The sequence below is a fragment of the Oncorhynchus masou genome, chromosome 5, assembly GCF_036934945.1.
Source record: "Oncorhynchus masou masou isolate Uvic2021 chromosome 5, UVic_Omas_1.1, whole genome shotgun sequence".
Lineage (NCBI taxonomy): Eukaryota > Metazoa > Chordata > Actinopteri > Salmoniformes > Salmonidae > Oncorhynchus > Oncorhynchus masou.
The window spans coordinates 91,042,017-91,056,577 of record NC_088216.1 but is presented as its reverse complement, the minus strand read 5'-3'; the positions used below and the strand labels follow the sequence as shown (position 1 = coordinate 91,056,577).

General features: G+C 45.2%; 1 protein-coding gene across 2 annotated transcripts in view; it reads right to left on the bottom strand.

Moving 5' to 3' along the window:
• Positions 1-3,781: 3,781 nt before the first annotated feature.
• Positions 3,782-14,561, bottom strand: part of LOC135540438 (extracellular matrix protein 2-like) — a 36,375-nt gene continuing 25,595 nt past the window's right edge. For both annotated transcript variants that reach the window (XM_064967065.1, XM_064967066.1), the window contains exons 5-11: positions 12,862-12,977; positions 8,874-9,009; positions 8,489-8,646; positions 6,785-6,924; positions 6,421-6,533; positions 6,111-6,324; positions 3,782-4,554 (exon numbers count right to left, since the gene is read on the bottom strand). In XM_064967065.1, the coding sequence (XP_064823137.1) occupies positions 4,386-4,554; positions 6,111-6,324; positions 6,421-6,533; positions 6,785-6,924; positions 8,489-8,646; positions 8,874-9,009; positions 12,862-12,977 (1,046 nt within the window). In that variant the 3' untranslated portion in view covers positions 3,782-4,385. The remainder of the gene's footprint in view (positions 4,555-6,110; positions 6,325-6,420; positions 6,534-6,784; positions 6,925-8,488; positions 8,647-8,873; positions 9,010-12,861; positions 12,978-14,561) is intronic.

Sequence of the window (14,561 nt, the reverse complement as noted above, 5' to 3'; positions counted from 1 at the left end):
CAGACACAGCAGTACTTAAGACGGTGTATTTAATAAAGAAAAAATCCTAAAATGCAAAAAATGGCAAATCCAAAAGGTGGTAGGAAAAACACAAAAAGACCTCAAAAGAAACTCACCAAAAAATAAACAAAAACAAAAAACAGAATACCACAAGAACTTCACCCGGAATCGACAAGAGCACACAGAACACTAGGGCAGGGTGCTAACATACAAACACAGAGCACAGAACTGAGGGAAACAAAGGGTTTAAATACAATCAGGGGAAACGAGACACAGGTGCAAATAATAATGGGAATCAAGGGAAAAACATAGGGACAAAAAGCACAATGGGGACATCTACTGACCAAAACCCGGAACCACCCTGGCCAAATCCTGACAGAGGTCTACACTGTTGGTTAAGGGCTGGTCAGTCAGCATTTCACTGTGAGGTCTACACTGTTGGTTAAGGGCTGGTCAGTCAGCATTTCACAGTGAGGTCTACACTGTTGGTTAAGGGCTGGTCATTCAGCATTTCACAGTGATGTCTACACTGTTGGTTAAGGGCTGGTCAGTCAGCATTTCACAGTGAGGTCTACACTGTTGGTTAAGGGCTGGTCAGTCAGCATTTCACAGTGAGGTCTACACTGTTGGTTAAGGGCTGGTCAGTCAGCATTTCACTGTGAGGTCTACACTGTTGGTTAAGGGCTGATCATTCAGCATTTCACTGTGAGGTCTACACTGTTGGTTAAGGGCTGGTCATTCAGCATTTCACAGTGATGTCTACACTGTTGGTTAAGGGCTGGTCAGTCAGCATTTCACAGTGAGGTCTACACTGTTGGTTAAGGGCTGGTCAGTCAGCATTTCACTGTGAGGTCTACACCTGTTGGTTAAGGGCTGGTCAGTCAGCATTTCACTGTGAGGTCTACACTGTTGGTTAAGGGCTGGTCAGTCAGCATTTCACAGTGAGGTCTACACTTTTTGTATTCGACGCATGTGACTAATAAAGTTTTGATCTCTGTTACGTCCTTATTGTAACCCTCCGTCACCAGCAATTCATTTAACCCTATCCCCTATGGGCCTGGTCTAAAGTAGTGCACCCTATCCCCTATGGGCCCTGGTCTAAAGTAGTGCACACAAACCCCTATGGGCCTTTTCTAAAGTAGTGCATCCTATCCCCTATGGGCCTGGTCTAAAGAAGTGCACCCTATCCCCTATGGGCCTGGTCTAAAGTAGTGCACCCTATCCCCTATGGGCCTGGTCTAAAGTAGTGCACCCTATCCCCTATGGGCCCTGGTCTAAAGTAGTGCACCCTATCCCCTATGGGCCTGGTCTAAAGTAGTGCACCCTATCCCCTATGGGCCTGGTCTAAAGTAGTGCACCCTATCCCCTATGGGCCTGGTCTAAAGTAGTGCACCCTATCCCCTATGGGCCCTGGTCTAAAGTAGTGCACCCTATCCCCTATGGGCCTGGTCTAAAGTAGTGCACCCTATCCCCTATGGGCCTGGTCTAAAGTAGTGCACCCTATCCCCTATGGGCCCTGGTCTAAAGTAGTGCACACTATCCCCTATGGGCCCTGCTCTAAAGTAGTGCACCCTATCCCCTATGGGTCCTGGTCTAAAGTAGTGCACCCTATCCCCTATGGGTCCTGGTCTAAAGTAGTGCACCCTATCCCCTATGGGTCCTGGTCTAAAGTAGTGCACCCTATCCCCTATGGGCCTGGTCTAAAGTAGTGCACCCTATCCCCTATTGGCCCTGGTCTAAAGTAGTGCACCCTATCCCCTATGGGCCTGGTCTAAAGTAGTGCACCCTATCCCCTATGGGCCCTGGTCTAAAGTAGTGCACCCTATCTCCTATGGGCCTGGTCTAAAGTAGTGCACCCTATCCCCTATGGGCACTGGTCTAAAGTAGTGCACCCTATCTCCTATGGGGCCTGGTCTAAAGTAGTGCACCCTATCCCCTATGGGCCTGGTCTAAAGTAGTGCACCCTATCCCCTATGGGCCCTGGTCTAAAGTAGTGCACCCTATCCCCTATGGGTCCTGGTCTAAAGTAGTGCACCCTATCCCCTATGGGCCCTGGTCTAAAGTAGTGCACCCTATCCCCTATGGGCCCTGCTCTAAAGTAGTGCACCCTATCCCCTATGGGTCCTGGTCTAAAGTAGTGCACCCTATCCCCTATGGGTCCTGGTCTAAAGTAGTGCACCCTATCCCCTATGGGTCCTGGTCTAAAGTAGTGCACCCTATCCCCTATGGGCCTGGTCTAAAGTAGTGCACCCTATCCCCTATTGGCCCTGGTCTAAAGTAGTGCACCCTATCCCCTATGGGCCTGGTCTAAAGTAGTGCACCCTATCCCCTATGGGCCCTGGTCTAAAGTAGTGCACCCTATCTCCTATGGGGCCTGGTCTAAAGTAGTGCACCCTATCCCCTATGGGCACTGGTCTAAAGTAGTGCACCCTATCTCCTATGGGGCCTGGTCTAAAGTAGTGCACCCTATCCCCTATGGGCCTGGTCTAAAGTAGTGCACCCTATCCCCTATGGGCCCTGGTCTAAAGTAGTGCACCCTATCCCCTATGGGCCCTGGTCTAAAGTAGTGCACCCTATCTCCTATGGGGCCTGGTCTAAAGTAGTGCACCCTATCCCCTATGGGCCCTGGTCTAAAGTAGTGCACCCTATCCCCTATGGGCCCTGGTCTAAAGTAGTGCACCCTATCCCCTATGGGCCCTGGTCTAAAGTAGTGCACCCTATCCCCTATGGGCCCTGGTCTAAAGTAGTGCACCCTATCCCCTATGGGCCCTGGTCTAAAGTAGTGCACCCTATCCCCTATGGGCCCTGGTCTAAAGTAGTGCAACCTATCCCCTATGGGCCCTGGTCTAAAGTAGTGCACCCTATCCCCTATGGGCCCTGGTCTAAAGTAGTGCACTGTATAGGGTATAGTGTGCCATTTCAAAAGCAGCCCAGTGTCACGAATACCACTGAAGTTGGCTCCCCTTCCTGTTCGGGTGGCGCTCGGCGGTCGTCGTCGCAGGTCTACTAGCTGCCACCGATCCCCTTTTCCTTTTAGTTTGTTTCTGTCTGATTGTTTTCACCTGTTCCTTGTTGGGGTTTTGGGATGGGTGTTATTTAAGTTTGTTTCTGTCTCATTGTTTTCACCTGTTCCTTGTTGGGGTTTTGGGATGGGTGTTATTTAAGTTTGTTTCTGTCTCATTGTTTTCACCTGTTCCTTGTTGGGGTTTTGGGATGGGTGTTATTTAAGTTTGTTTCTGTCTGATTGTTTTCACCTGTTCCTTGTTGGGGTTTTGGGATGGGTGTTATTTAAGTTTGTTTCTGTCTGATTGTTTTCACCTGTTCCTTGTTGGGGTTTTGGGATGGGTGTTATTTAAGTTTGTTTCTGTCTGATTGTTTTCACCTGTTCCTTGTTGGGGTTTTGGGATGGGTGTTATTTAAGTTTGTTCTGCCCGCTGGTGTTTGTGCTTGTTGATTGTTACGTTTGGTGATGTATCGTGTTTGTTTTGGGGTTTTCGTTGTCCAGTGTTTGTAACAAGGTTTTGGGTTTGTTTATCACCAGTGTTTTAGGACACTCACCCATGTTTGGACCTGTTATGTTTTGAAGGACATTAAAGCGTTTTTCCCATTCACGTTTGACTCCTCCGTCATCACTCACCCAACGTTACACCCAGATCCAGCCTCAGGGCTTTTGATTGACTTACGTTGTTCTACAATGGGTGTAACTCTTCAATCTTTAAATTAAAGGTTTCAGGAAAAAGCCCAAGAAGTTGAGCCTCAAATCGCCAAGACATTTTTCGTCCACGGTAAAAAACAACAACCAGTTTAATAAAGATGAATAAAAACACTGAGACATGGAAGGTACATACAGTGTGTTTACATTCTCATAGCAGAATGTTTCCCCTTTTTCTTTACAATACATTAACATGCGTAGCAGGTTGTGATATTGAGACACAGTCGGAGGCTGGTGATTTAGTGACATTTTCTTGATATACTGTAACAACCCGTACCTGACAGATTTCGGGACACGGCCAGTGACCGTTTCTTTGGTTTTGTCTTTTTACTAGAATAACAGACAGAATACGCAGGCTGACTTCCAGGCATTTCCTCTCCATCTGAGAGGATCATCGTAATTTATTCTTCCTTTGTGATTGGGCTGAACCAATATGGTAATTACGTGATCTTGCCTTCTGATTGGATGTGTGGAAATGTAGCCATATTGTTTACACCTTTCAGATCTACAGGAGTGCCTAAAGAGAAGGTGCTAAAGGGTATGTTTGTTATGTTATGTTGTTGTTAATGTTAGAAGCATGTGACTTCATCCACCGAGGTTTCAACACAGCTGGTGATTTAGTTACATTTTCCTGGACTTTTAGTCAAAAATAACAGCGTTAAAAAGACGCATGTTACTTGGTCCACTGAGGTTTCAAGACGATGCTGGAGTAGGAGCGGACGCAGGAGAAGGCGCAGGAAGAGATCTTCCTGGGGTCGATGTAGTTGTTCTCCAGACGCAGCGTCAATATGTTAGCGTCCTGGTCGTTCTCGGGGTCACAGAAAGCGTCCTCTGCAAACGTCCTGTAAGATGTTGAAAAGGTGAATTGATTGTACAGCATGAAGTGTTTACCTATACTCTGTAGATAGCCCTGTCACTCGGTTATTACAGCCCTGTCACTACCTATACTCTGTATTGGACGTGGAGAAGTCAATACTCTTGAATTGAAAAATCTTCTGTGTACTGTGAAGGCCAACTCAAATCATGTTCCTCTCCCAAAACTACAAACGGATCAGAAAGGTTTAGCACTGAAGGTTCAGATCTGCACATATGGTTCTGCCACTCAGTTATTATAGCCCTGCCACTAGGTTATTATAGCCCTGTCACTAGGTTATTATAGCCCTGTCACTAGGTTATTATAGCCCTGTCACTAGGTTATTATAGCCCTGTCACTAGGTTATTATAGCCCTGTCACTAGGTTATTATAGCCCTGTCACTAGGTTATTATAGCCCTGTCACTAGGTTATTATAGCCCTGTCACTCGGTTATTATAGCCCTGTCACTAGGTTATTATAGCCCTGTCACTAGGTTATTATAGCCCTGTCACTAGGTTATTATAGCCCTGTCACTAGGTTATTATAGCCCTGTCACTAGGTTATTATAGCCCTGTCACTAGGTTATTATAGCCCTGTCACTCGGTTATTATAGCCCTGTCACTCGGTTATTATAGCCCTGTCACTCGGTTATTACAGCCCTGTCACTCGGTTATTATAGCCCTGTCACTCGGTTATTATAGCCCTGTCACTAGGTTATTATAGCCCTGTCACTCGGTTATTATAGTCCTGTCACTCGGTTATTATAGCCCTGTCACTAGGTTATTACAGCCCTGTCACTAGGTTATTATAGCCCTGTCACTAGGTTATTATAGCCCTGTCACTAGGTTATTATAGCCCTGTCACTAGGTTATTATAGCCCTGTCACTAGGTTATTACAGCCCTGTCACTCGGTTATTATAGTCCTGTCACTCGGTTATTATAGCCCTGTCACTGGGTTATTACAGCCCTGTCACTCGGTTATTATAGCCCTGCCACTCGGTTATTACAGCCCTGTCACTTGGTTATTATAGCCAGGTCACTTGGTTATTATAGCCCTGTCACTAGGTTATTATAGTCCTGCCACTCGGTTATTATAGCCCTGTCACTAGGTTATTATAGCCCTGTCACTAGGTTATTATAGCCCTGTCACTAGGTTATTATAGCCCTGTCACTAGGTTATTATAGTCCTGCCACTCGGTTATTATAGCCCTGTCACTAGGTTATTATAGCCAGGTCACTCGGTTATTATAGTCCTGTCACTCGGTTATTATAGCCCTGTCACTAGGTTATTATAGTCCTGCCACTCGGTTATTATAGCCCTGCTACTCGGTTATTATAGCCCTGTCACTAGGTTATTATAGCCCTGTCACTAGGTTATTACAGCCCTGCTACTCAATGATCAATCACTTGAATATTGTTACTTCATCATCTTGGGATAAATTACTAATTGTTTTTTACTGCAGTCAGTGTAGCTATTGAAATAGCACATGGTGAAACGGTGATTTTATAAACATTTACGCCAATGTACAGTAACAATCCAATACCTAATGTTGTTGTTATTGAGGCGCAGGAAGTGCAGAGTGCTCATCTGGTTGATACCAGGGGGAACCGTTATGAGCTGGTTGTGGTCTAAACACAGCTCTGTCATGGAGGTATAGGTGCCCAAGAAGGACTGTGGCTCCACTCCCTCCCCATCCAGCTTGTTATGGGACAGGTACAGGTACTCTATGCCCGGCTCCATGTGGGCAAACACAAACCCTGTATTAAAACATACAACAAGATGAACATTTGTATTCCCAGAAGATAAGTACTTAAGAAGTATTCATTGAAACACTTGTCCTCGATGGTAAATACCTGGGATCCTCTCAATCTGGTTCCCTACCAAGACCAGGTGGACCAGAGCTCTGGGCAGGTAGGATGGGACCAGGTACAGACGGTTGTAGGACAGGTCAATGGACTCCAGGTTCCTGATGGATGGATGGGGTGTGTGTGTGTGTGTGTGTGTGTGTGTGTGTGTGTGTGTGTGTGTGTGTGTGTGTGTGTGTGTGTGTGTGTGTGTGTGTGTGTGTGTGTGTGTGTGTGTGTGTGTGTGTGTGTGTGGAGAGAGCGAGAGAGAGAAAGAGCCAACACATGAAAGAGAAAGGAAAGGAATGTTATTCCCTGTAAGATTTATTGATGAGAAAAAAGGAAGACTTGTGAGATCTTACTGTTTTCTTACTTGTGGTTGATCCATGCTAGAGGTGCAATCCTAGACTCCTCCAGTCTGTTGTGTCTCAGTGAGATCACGTTCAGGTTGGTGGTTTGGTTGAAGACAGAGTCAGATATCTCTTCTATCAGGTTGTTCTCAAGATAAACCTCCTGCAAAGAAACAGAATGATACAATGAAGAATGGAGATGCTCTGATGAGACCCTTTGTTTCTCTGGGAGAGATGCTCTGATGAGACCCTTTGTTTCTCTGGGAGAGATGCTCTGATGAGACCCTTCGTTTCTCTGGGAGAGATGCTCTGATGAGACCCTTTGTTTCTCTGGGAGAGATGCTCTGATGAGACCCTTCGTTTCTCTGGGAGAGATGCTCTGATGAGACCCTTCGTTTCCTCTGGGAGAGATGCTCTGATGAGACCCTTCGTTTCCACTGGGAGAGATGCTCTGATGAGACCCTTCGTTTCTCTGGGAGAGATGCTCTGATGAGACCCTTTGTTTCTCTGGGAGAGATGCTCTGATGAGACCCTTCGTTTCTCTGGGAGAGATGCTCTGATGAGACCCTTCGTTTCCTCTGGGAGAGATGCTCTGATGAGACCCTTCGTTTCCTCTGGGAGAGATGCTCTGATGAGACCCTTCGTTTCCACTGGGAGAGATGCTCTGATGAGACCCTTCGTTTCCACTGGGAGAGATGCTCTGATGAGACCCTTTGTTTCTCTGGGAGAGATGCTCTGATGAGACCCTTCGTTTCTCTGGGAGAGATGCTCTGATGAGACCCTTCGTTTCTCTGGGAGAGATGCTCTGATGAGACCCTTCGTTTCTCTGGGAGAGATGCTCTGATGAGACCCTTCGTTCCTCTCGTGTATACTCCACATACATAGCTGTTGTTATTGAACATGTTATACTGGGTGTTATTTGAAGCAGGCCTCCATGTCTGTGGTCAGCCTGACTGTTTGGGTTAGCCATCGTTGGTATGTTTGTTCAGATTGTTTCCCCACAGACAGACCTCAGTGGTAGTTTTAAGGAGAAAATGTCTGACAGAGCCACTCCTTCCTGGCCTGCATGGTGCCTTGCCTTTAATACCTCCAATTGTTTGGCCTGTTATGTTCAGAAATCCTCAGGCTCGAGCGGTCACGACATCGCAGACGAAAATTCCAAATAGTATCCATAAAGTGCCTAGAAAGATGTCAAATGTTTTTTATAATCAAACCTTGGGTTGTTTTTACAATATATAATCGATAATTTGTCAACCGGAATGTAGCTTCTTCCATAGGAGAGAGAGAGAAAATGGCTGCTGCGCATGAAAAACTCTGGGTTCTTTCTCACTCATTTTTCAAAATAAAAGCCTGAAACTATGTCTAAAGACTGCTCACACCTTGAAGCCATAGGAAAAAGGAATCTGGTTGATATCCCTTTGAATGGAGGCGAGGCATCCAATGGAACAGAGAGCTTTCAGGAAAAACAGCACTTCCTTGTTGGATTTTCCTCAGGTTTTCACCTGCAATATCAGTTCTGTTTTACTCACTGACAATATTTTAACAGTTTTGGAAACTTTAGAGTGTTTTCTATCCTCCATCTGACAATTATATGCATATTCTAGTTTCTGGGCCTGAGAAATAGGCAGTTTCAAATGGGTACTTTTTGTTTGCCAAATACATTGAGGAACTACAAAATGTACCTTAGATTTATCCAAGGTTTTTCTACAAAATGTATAAAAGCTCACCAGTAGAGATGGGGGCAAGCCCTGGGGGATGGTCCTGAAGTGGTTTCTGCCCAGACGGAGGTAGGAGAGCTGGGAGAGGGGTCTGAAAGCTAGAGGATCCACGTTGCCTTCACTCAGGAGATTCCCCTCCAACTCCAAGGTCAACAGGTCGCTCAGACCTTCGAGAAATTACACAGAAATTAAAATATTTTCCTATAAAAACGTCTACCTGAGTTTGTTTATAGTTTGAGACTCTTCCAATAACAATTATGTATGTTTCTGTTGTCGACGTATTTTAGATTGAAGCACTATATGGCCTGAAACACCCCCAAAAGAAGTTTGAAAAATAATTTGTATTTATATCCAGTAAGTAGCAGCAAGCAAATGAGTTATTTCTTTGTACTACCTTGGAAGCTGTTCTCTTCGATCCCTTTGAGGTGATTCTCGTTGATCTTCAGCTCCTGTAGTGTTGATGGGAAGTCTGGTAGGACCTTCTCTAGGAGGTTGTTGTCCAGGTAAAGACGGCTCAGGAACTTCAGGCCCTGAACAACAAACATTAACAAGGTCTGTGTGTCTGTGTGCACGCGAGCGCCGGGGTGTTGCGAAAGCTAGACAATCAATGTCAGTTGTTTCGTTGACATGTAATAGTAAATGGACAATAAAGTTAACCTCTATGCTAATGTGATTAGCATGAGGTTGTAAGTAACAAGAACATTTCCCAGGACATAGACATATCTGATATGGGAAGAAAGCTTAAATTATTGTTAATCGAACTGCACTATCCAATTTACAGTAGCTATTACAGTGAACGAATACCATGCTATCGTTTGAGGATAGGGCACAGTTATGAACTTGAAAAGTTACTAATAAACCAATTAGGCAGACTTGATACAACATGTTGAACAGAAATGTAATGGTTCATTGGATCAGTTGAAAACTTTGCACATACACTGCTACCTCTAGTGGCCAAGGACTAAATTGCAAAAGGGCTGGAATAATACATTACGGCCTTTCTCTTGCATTTCAAAGATGGTTCAGAAAAAATACAAAACACGGCATGGTTTTTTCATTGTATTATCTTGTACCAGATCTAATGTGTTATATTCTCCAACATTAATTTCACATTTCCGCAAACTTGAAAGTGTTTCCTTTCAAATGGTACCAAGAAAATGCATATCCTTGCTCCAGGTCCTGAGCTACAGGCAGTTAGATTTGGGTATGTCATTTTAGGTCCTGAGCTACAGGCAGTTAGATTTGGGTATGTCATTGTAGGTCGTGAGCTACAGGCAGTAAGATTTGGGTGTCATTTTAGGAGAAAATCGAAAAAAGGGGTCCGATCCTTTAATAAACATAGTATTGGCTAATAAAGTAGATCAATAAACATGTATCATTGACATGTAATAGTAATGGATAATAATCTGTTATTCTGTCATAGTGGAAACAGTTACTTAATACTTTGGGTGGGGGTGACCTGTAGTAGTGGGTGGGTGTGACCCGTAGCAGTGGGTGGGCGTGACCGTAGCAGTGGGTGGGGGTGACCTGTAGTAGTGGGTGGGTGTGACCCGTAGCAGTGGGTGGGCGTGACCGTAGCAGTGGGTGGGGGTGACCTGTAGTAGTGGGTGGGTGTGACCCGTAGTGGTGGGTGGGTGTGACCGTAGCGGTGGGTGGGCGTGACCCGTAGCGGTGGGTGGGCGTGACCCGTAGCGGTGGGTGGGCGTGACCCGTAGCGGTGGGTGGGCGTGACCCGTAGCGGTGGGTGGGCGTGACCCGTAGCGGTGTGTGGGCGCGACCCGTAACGGTGGGTGGGTGCGACCCGTAACGGTGGGTGGGTGCGACCCGTAACGGTGGGTGGGCGCGACCCGTAACGGTGGGTGGGCGCGACCCGTAGAGGTGGGTGGGCGTGACCCGTAACGGTGGGTGGGTGTGACCCGTAGCAGTGGGTGTGCTTGACCCGTAGCAGTGGGTGTGCTTGACCCGTAGCAGTGTGTGGGTGTGACCCGTAGCGGTGGGTGGGTGTGAACCGTAGCAGTGGGTGGGTGTGAACCGTAGCAGTGGGTGGGTGTGAACCGTAGCAGTGGGTGGGTGTGACCCGTAGCAGTGGGTGGGTGTGAACCGTAGCAGTGGGTGGGTGTGAACCGTAGCAGTGGGTGGGTGTGACCCGTAGCAGTGGGTGGGTGTGACCCGTAGCAGTGGGTGAGTGTGACCCGTAGCAGTGGGTGAGTGTGACCCGTAGCAGTGGGTGGGTGTGACCCGTAGCAGTGGGTGAGTGTGACCCGTAGCAGTGGGTGGGTGTGGTTTGGAAAGAAAACTGTCGATGTTGGCACTCCTGTCACGATAGGGAGTTTCTTGTTAACAAAATCAAACTATATTTTTGTTATAGAAACGTCCTGACTCTCTCTAGATTCTCACCTTAAGGGACCTTGGAAATAGAGAAGAAAAACATACTTAACAGCACTTGGAGTAAAACAGAGACAAAAACCTGGTTGGCTTCAACCAGGAGGCTGAAACTTCCAGCAAGATAATAACCCTAAGCAAACAGAATCCACAAGGAAATGTTTAGTTGACCACAAAATCAACAGTCTCTGGATTTGAATCACATTGACCTTCAGTCGTTGAAGAGTGCAGTTCATAAGAGCAGACAAAGGATATCAAGGATCTGTGAAGATTCTGTAGAGAGGAATGGTCTAAGATCTCTGTTTTCCAATCTCATAAAACATTTGAGAAAAAGGCTCAGTGTCGTGATCCTCTTAAGGGCAGTATAATGTAGAAAACAGGAGATCCAATCATTTTGACCCGTCTTTTAAAAATATAGATATTTTGTATTATTTTAACAAAATATTTCTCTGAGCATATTAGTATAAAATAATATAATCTTCCCCAAAAAAATGTTTAGCATACAAAACATGGTTAAAATGTTCCATCCTGAATTTAAAAGGGATTTGAGATGTTTGTCACAGGACTACACACAATGACAACCCATAATGTGAAAGCGGAGTGTTTTTTGAAATTGCACTAATTCATAAAAACTGAAAAGATAAAATGTCTTGGGTCAATAAGTATTCAACCCTTTTGTTATGGCAAACCTAAATAAGTTCAGGGGGAAAAAAGTATCTTAACAAGTCCCATAATCAGTTGAATAGACTCTGTGCAGTAATAGTGTTTGATATGGTTTTTTAAATGAATGACTACCTCATCTCTGTACCCAGACATACAATTATCTGTCAGGTCCCTCAGCCGAGCAGTGTATTTGAAACACAGATTCAACCACAAAGAACAGGGAGGTTTTCCAATGCCTCGCAAAGAAGAGCCCAGGTTGGTAGATGGGTAAAAATACAAAAAGCAGATATTGAATATCCATTTGAGCATGGTGAAGTTATTATCAACACACACAGTCACTAGATACAGGCGTCCTTCCTAACTCAGTTGCCAGAGAGGAAGGAAACTGCTCAGGGATTTCACCATGAGGCTAATGGTGACAAACAGTTAGTTCATGACTGTGATGGGAGACAACTGAAGATGGATCAACAACATTTTAGTTAATCCACAATACTAACCCAAATAACAGAGTGAAAAGATGGAAGCCTGTACAGAATAAAAATATTCCAAAACATGCATCCTGTTTGCAACGAGGCACTAATGTAATACTGCTAAAAAAATGGCAAAGCAATTCACTTTTTGTCCTGAACACAATATGTACATGTAGGGGGATAACAAACAAAGAGTAGCAGCGGTGTTTGCATGTCTGAGTCAATATGTGTGTGTGTGTGTGTGTGTGTGTGTGTGTGTGTGTGTGTGTGTGTGTGTGTGTGTGTGTGTGTGTGTGTGTGTGTGTGTGTGTGTGTTGGAGAGTCAGTGTAGAATGTAAGTGTGTGATTAGAGACCAGTGAGTGTACATTGAGTCTGTTCAAGAGAGTCAGTGCCAAACATATGAATAACTAGTAATAAACTAAGGGGTCAATGCAAATAGTCCAGGTAGCCATTTTGTTAGCCATTTAGTCTTATGGCTCGGCGACATAAGCTGTTCAGGAGCCTGTTGGTGTAAGATTTGATAAGCAAGTCTTGACACCAAGCAGAGAGAACAGTCTATGTCTTGGTTGGAGTCTTTAATTATTTTCCAGGCCTTCCTTTCACACAGCCTGATAAAAAGAGTTCCTGGATGGCAGGGAGCTCGGTTCCAGTGATGTACTGGGCTGTCCTCACCACCCTCTGTAGCACCATGCGATCCAGAGTGGTGCTATTAACATACCTAGCATTGATGCAGTGTAACTCTTACTTAGAAAGCGTGCGAGCTGATGCCAGAAGAGAAAGACTTGTATTATGAAGGTGAGATTCATACTTTCAAGGCGTGTGGAAATGCTTGTGAAGCACTCTTATTTTGAAGGAAAGACTCTTACTTTGAAGGTGTGTGGGGCGATTCCAGCAGTTGTCAGCTTATTCTTTCCCAGGTTGATGGACTCCAGGTTGGGGATGCCGTTGAACGCCCCCACTGGGATGGTTGTGATGGAGTTACCTGGTGGTTCAGCACAAACATTCATATGAAATCCCTTCACATTATTATCCTCAATGCTTAGATCGTCTAGATCAGGGTTGTCCAATCCTCTCCCTGGAGATCTACAGTCCTGTGGGTTTTCAGTCCAATCCCAATTTAACACTGATTATACTAATTAGCTGCTCAACAAGAGCAACTGCCCCTCAAAAAAACACAACTAAATCCTTTTGAAAATGGTCAGAAACATTTATTCTAGTGTCAAAATTGATTACAAAGTGAAAATAGGAGTCAGTCTGGTCTAAAACTGAGTTTGGATTCTCAGTGTGTTTCAATGAGTAAATGAAGGTTGGGTTTAGATTGCAATGACACTATATATACAAAAGTATGTGGACACGCCTCAAAATTAGTGGATTCAGCTATTTCAGCCACACCCGTTGAGCACACAGCTATGCAATCTCCATATGCAAGATGACGCCAACAGAGATGGTCGCCTCGCTTCGAGTCCTTAGGAAACTATGTATTTAGTTTTTAATGGATTATTTCTTACATTGTTACCCCAGAAAATCTTAGGTCTTATTACATAGGGAGGAACTATTGGATATTAGAGCAACGTCAACTTACCAACATTACGACCAGGAATACAAGTTTCCCGAATCAGAACCTCTGTTCAGACCACCACCCAGGACAATGGATCAGATCCCTGTAACCCAAAACAACAGAGCCGCAGAAGGGGCAGACAGAGCGGCCTCCTGGTCCGAGGACGTGCACATCTTCCACCGCTCCCGAATATACTACTCGCCAATGTCCAGCCTCTTGACATCAAGGTAGATGAAATTCGAGCAAGGGTTTCCTTCCAGACATCAGAGACTGTAACATGCTCTGTTTCATGGAAACATGTCTCGGTTCAGCCTCCATGCATCGTGCCGACAGAGATAAACACCTCTCTGGGAAGAGGAAGGGCAGGGGGGCTTCATGAATAAAGACTCATGGTTTAATCGTAACGTACAGGAACTCAAGTCCTTCTGGTCACCCAACCTAGAATTCCTTACAATCAAATGCCATTTTACCTACAAAGAGAATTCTTGTCAGTTATAATCACTGCTGTGTACATCTCCCTTCAAGCAGACACCAAGACGGCCCCAAGGAACTTCACTGGATTCTATGCAAACTGGAACATCCTGAGGCTGCATTTATTGTAGCTGGGGATTTTAACAAAGCAAATTTGAGAATAAGGCTACCTAAATTCTATCAGCACATTGATTACACTACGTGCGGGGGTAATACACTCGACCAGTGCTACTCCTACCTCCGCCATGCATACAAATCCATCCCCCACCCTCCCTTCGGCAAATCTGACCATGACGCCATCTTGCGCCTACTGTCCTATAGGCAGAAACTCAAACAGGATGTACCAGTGAGGAGAATCATTGAACGCTGGTCTGACCAATCGGATGCCACGCTTCAAGATTGTTTTGATCATGCGGACTGGAATATGTTCCCGGTCAGCTTCTGAGGACGACATTGATCTATACGCTGACTGAGTTTATAAACAGCATTAGAGATGTTTTACCCACTGTGACTTAAAACCTACCCTAACCAGAAACT